The sequence below is a fragment of the Zea mays genome, chromosome 8 (genome assembly GCF_902167145.1).
Source record: "Zea mays cultivar B73 chromosome 8, Zm-B73-REFERENCE-NAM-5.0, whole genome shotgun sequence".
Lineage (NCBI taxonomy): Eukaryota > Viridiplantae > Streptophyta > Magnoliopsida > Poales > Poaceae > Zea > Zea mays.
The window spans coordinates 68,691,802-68,697,318 of NC_050103.1; the positions used below are offsets into that span (position 1 = coordinate 68,691,802).

At 42.8% G+C, this 5,517-nt stretch overlaps 1 protein-coding gene across 1 annotated transcript; it reads left to right on the forward strand.

The window, feature by feature from the left end:
* The first annotated feature begins 4,296 nt into the window (after window positions 1-4,296).
* LOC103636990 (histone-binding protein N1/N2) lies at window positions 4,297-5,517 on the forward strand. The gene is made up of 3 exons (XM_008659280.2): window positions 4,297-4,391; window positions 4,806-5,046; window positions 5,164-5,517. The coding sequence occupies exons 1-3, from the start codon at window positions 4,330-4,332 to the stop codon at window positions 5,515-5,517; spliced, it is 657 nt and encodes a 218-aa protein (XP_008657502.1). The 5' UTR covers window positions 4,297-4,329.

The window sequence follows — 5,517 nt, forward strand, 5'->3', positions numbered from 1 at the left end:
GGGTTAGATAAATAATGATGCTCGTAAATTGAAGCAAAATAAGACCATCACAAAAACAAATCTTGGGGTGAATCTTTTCTTTATAACTTGATATTCATGAGTGTAGGCCAACAGACCGGGTTTATGAGGGCGAACCTCACCGGGCTGGCGTACATATATGCGCAACTTAGTTACAAAGGAAGAAAACTGAATCCCCAGGCTTGTTTCTATGGGAAAAACTTACGGAGGTGCTCTATGTTCCAAGGATTGGGAAGAGGCTCTCCTTCAGTTGTAGCAAGGCGGACACACCCGGGTCGGCATATTTCCGTCACCTTGAAGGGTCCTTCCCAGCTGGAGGAGAGTTTGTGGAGCCCTTCTCGGTTCAGTACTCGCCTTAGGACTAGGTCCCCGACCCTGAGCACCCTACTATACACAAACCGTTGGTGGTAGCACCTGAGCGCTTGGTTGTACCGTGCATTTCGGATCGCCGCTCGCCATCTGCGCTCGTCGATGAAGTCCACGTCCTCATGTCGCAGCTGTTCCTGCATAGACTCATCGAAAGCATGGACTCGTGGGGAGCCCATAATGATATCCGGGGGAAGGCAGGCTTCGGCCCCGTAGACCAGGAAGAACGGGGTCTCCCCGGTAGCTCGACTGGGCACTACTAGAGAAATGCTTATTTAAGACGCACATTTTAATACAGATATCAGTGTATTTTACAGAAGTGTCTTTTATCATATGGTGATGAGTAAGGTAAGACAGTTCGTTGTAGATCCGTCTTTAATAAAGAAGTGTTTTGAGACAATTACATCATAATAAATGTCTTATATTGATTTAAGATGGATTGTTATTGAAAACCTTCTCAAATAAATATACCTTTTGAGTCATTAAGATTGCAAGAATTGTCTTATATTTTGTTTAGTATATTAGACACTTTTGTACATGAAACCATCTCAAATAAAGATATTATTAGAATCGTCTAGATTATAAGCATTGTCTTAGTTGTTAGTGAGTATACTAGACATTTCTAAATATGAAACCATTTTTGTATGATATTTCTGATAATACATCTTCTGAAAAAACATAGTAAATAGTAAATCCATCTTAGTTTGATCATATATATGATATAAAGTGTAAAACTTATCTTTGTAACTTGATATAGATGGTAAAATGGACCCACATACGACTTGATCATTAATGTGTCACACAATAGACCTAAGTCATCATTTTGCTTTAATTCCTATCATTTACACATCTGATGCTGAATATATCAGCGCTTTTATATTTATATTTTTAAACTAAAAAACCTAGCCACTTCATAGATTCAGACTAAAAAAATCATGCGTCTAAATGATTCCTTCTAATCGGGTTCCTTAAAAAATGACCTGATTCGCTCGCTCTTCGCGTTTCATGGGTGTCAAGTGTAAAAATGGCAGTGTGTGATGACGTGTGTTGGCCGCAGTTTTACAGACCCCCAAGGTCTCGCAAATCAGGTTGCGGTCCTCGTACCAATCCGACCATGTTTGATTCAGTTGCCCTCGGCCCTCGTAGTCCCGTATACACCCATCTCACCCAATGCATATCGCCTCCTCCTGCTCCTCTTCCGCCGCCGCTGCTCCCTGGGTGAACCCGTCGTCGCCTCGCCTAGGCCCACAATGCTCTCCTCCGCCTATGAGCAAGGCGCCCCTCTCAGTCTTGTGCAGGGCGAGTTGCTGCCATGGTGGCTGTTTTTTTGCGGGCGCGAGCTCTGCCCGCCTCCGATCTTGGACGCCATGGCCAGGTGCCTACCTCCCCTCCCTCCCTCCACTCGAGACTCCACACCGCCGCCGCCACATGACACTATGCATTCTCTCTTCTTCCTCCCCTCGCTCTCGGCGGCTGGCGTCCACTCCCTCGATGCCTCCGTCCATGCCCGGCTCCCTTACTCGCCGGCTCCCCGAGGGAGTTGAATGAAGAAAGGAAGGTCATCTTACTAGGACTAGCAGATATATCGTCGTCCTTGATTGGAGGATTCTCATGGTCTCCCTTGATTTCAGATCAAGGATTGAAGCAGTTTACACATGGCCCTGAGATTGCATTAACTCTTTCCCAGAATGATATTGTGGCGCCCGACGAGGTGGGGGCGTCGTTTGAGAGGGCCGATGAGGTGATCTTCGAGGAGGAGGAAGATGATGGACAGACAACGAGGACACGCCCCGAGGACCCCTCACCTATCACTAGCGGCGTGGAGAGTGGCAGGAATCCTCATCGTTGTACTGACGGTATGATATACAACAGGTATGTAATGTCTTTGATTGTGCTTTCGTTTAAAAGGTAGTTTTGTCAGTTCACATTACCCTGCAACTTGTTAATTACTATATCTGTTGAAAGGAGTTGTCTATTGTTGGGGACTTGTTCTCAAATGCTATGAATTAAGAACAAGGCAACATAAAATGTTAAATATCAAAGCCCTTCGTCTTTTAAATCATTATTTCCCTTCGGATATAACGAATTTAAGACGAAGGTCATGAAGGACATATCTCCATGATCATAATAAAAGATGGAGAACATTCAAATAAAGTACAGAAAGTAATGTAATTTCTGTAAACATTATTATTAATCTATTTCTATTTATATTACTTGTGCAAACAATAATAAATTACAAATGTACCTTCGGCTTGAAGGAAAGAAGATACATGCGTGGCGCAAAAGTGGATGCCAAGTCAACGTGAACAGTACGGGAATACTGTTCACCTATTTATAGGCACGGGTTGCAGCCCATGCAAAATTACATTAATGCCCTTTACATTTATCAATAACTCTATAGTAATTCTTCGAGGTCTAGTTTGGCTTTTCATCTTTAAGTCGGTTTCCCTTTCCCGCCGTGATGCCGAAGCTCTTCTGCATATAGCTTCGTGATCATCTTATCCTTCGTCGTGATCGCCGTCCCAGTCAAACTTCGTCTTGACCATGCTTCTGTATACCTGCAACCTGATTCCTGATTCCGAAGATACCTGCTCTCATACTTAGAAAACATTGTCAAATCACGTTTTTGAGGACCTTCAGAAGCCGAAGGCCCCCAACATCTATTATCTACAACTTCACACAATAGGTCAATACAGACAAGACAAAAAAACTAAACAAAGCATTGGCAATGGTGACCTACCACAAAAATATATTCTTAACAGACAATAAGATTATTTCAGGCTCTGTTCATCCTACTAACATTTTATTTAGACATATACCGCTACACTTGTAATTACTATGGTGCTTATCATCTTCCAGCCCATTGGAAGTTTTCTTCTCATCTCTGTTATCAGGGAAGCATTTGAGCCTTTTCTATCATCAAGCTAGGATCCCTTGAGTATTTGGAGAGGTATTCAGGAGATCATGGATGAAGAAATGGAAGAAGATGTCATAGTCAAGGCTGTGGACTGCTCGAACCAATCAGAGGTGATAAATAAGTGCTAGTTATTGCTTTATATTTCTAAACAAGACGTTTCTGTCTGTTAGAAATTGTTGCGACATTTGCTTAGGGATTCCCATGTGCCATGTTACTAGTTACACTGCTATTGCTGGTCTCATTTAGTTTAACATACCACTGTTAGATCTTAGAGGTATATATTGCTAAAAAGAATGCATGATCATTGATTCATTGTGATACCACCTGTGCTAACTTATTTTGAGCTCCTCTTAGTCGTGTGTAGGGCGAGCTGCTGCCATGGTGGCTTTTTCTTGCAGGCGTGAGCTCCACTCGCCGCCGGTCTTGGACGCCGTGGCTAGGCTCCTACCACCCCTCCCTCCACCCGGGACTCCACGCCGCCACCGCCACACGACAGTACGCATACACTCTTCTTCCTCCCCTCGCTCTCGATGGCTGGCGTCCGCTCCCTCAGCGCCTCCGCCCATGCCCGGCTCCCACACTTGTCGGCTCCCCGATGGAGATGAATGAAGAAAGGAAGGTCAGCTTACTAGGACTAGCAGATATATTATCAGCCTCAATTGGAGGATTCTCATGGGCTCCCTTGATTTCAAAGATCTGCAAGAATAAAGTCGAGGCGGAGGCTTGGTTTACTGGTCTTAGTGCCTTGATATGTCGAGGACAGCATGGATCCCAGGTCCAACATATAGATGGAATCCGGATCGCTGGACTTCCTTTTGATGTAAGCTCTTATGATTAAACAAAGTTCACTGTTACCCACATTTTTCTGATTAATATTTAGTTATTTTCATAGTCTATATTTCACATCACTACCTGACTCATTGCTTCTTATCAGTATGTTCTGATATCTTGATGTTGATTTTTTGCTGCTCAAATTTGTCACACGCTATTATTGTAGCTATATATGACATTCAATAATTAGAACCAGAATGAAAGCTTTATCCATGTTGGAGCATTTGGTTGAGCCTGACCATCGTCGAGTTGTGGAATTGTATCCTCTTTGTCATAGTTACACTATTTTGTGTGCTAAAGAGAGATATTACAACTTGCAGTTAGAATTATATGACATTATGATCATCAAATTGACTTGAATGTAATTCTTACGTCATATATAATGACTGGAGTCTGGAGATAGTATTATTACATAAATACGCGTCTGCAACCTGGTCGTGCCTTGCTCTATTTTCATGCCTTTATTTTATAGCTATTTGTAACCTGATAAACTTAAAATTTGGGTTGGTAAAGAATGCCTTTTTTATATTCAGTAAATTAGTTCAGTTGTTTTGGTGGAATGCATATCCATAACATTATTTACTTGAACGCACATGCTACTTTAGATGATATGATTGCTTCCCAGGGTCAGTTTGTTGATCTTCCTTTGTTATTTGCCTTAATCCAGTCTTAGAAACTTCCGCATTTGTTTGGTTTATGAACTAGTTTCCAAGATCAGAGATGCAATTTCATACTGTGCAAAAGCAATTTCGCTATGCAAGTCACGCATACAGAACCTAAAAAGTTCCAAGGATGCTTTGTTGGCTGGTATAGATGGTGGTGATGCATCTGCTGCTGAAGGAGGCTCAGAAAAATCTACTGTTGAAAAAGAGCTAGAGCAGCTTACTAGCATATTGCCTGATCTTGAGAAGAAGGTAAACAGTTATAGATGCAATTTATTTTGCTTCATGTGCCTCTTACTGTATCGATAATGAAGATGATTTATCTTAGCTCTAAGGGCCAGTGACATCTCTAATTTGTTTTGCATTTAGCTTGAGGACCTGTCTGAAGCAAACCCAAGCGCTGACATGGATGAGATGGTGAAGGCAATTGCGTCCAGGGTAACTGAAGTGATGCCAAAAGCTGCATCTTTTACTTCTTCCCAGATAGCAACCTCAAGCAATGGATTCGACTCCTCGGTTATGTCTACGGCAGCGACAACTGGAAGCCCTGGAAGCACTGTGACTGACCTTGGGGTTGTAGGCAGAGGCGTCAAACGAGCTAGCATCAAGCCGATCTCTGTCGAACCTGCTGCTAAGAAACCTGCACTTGATTCACCATCTCTCCAAGGTGACAACATCAACTCTGTGGTTGTCCCTGCAACACAGACTGATGAATCCAGCTAA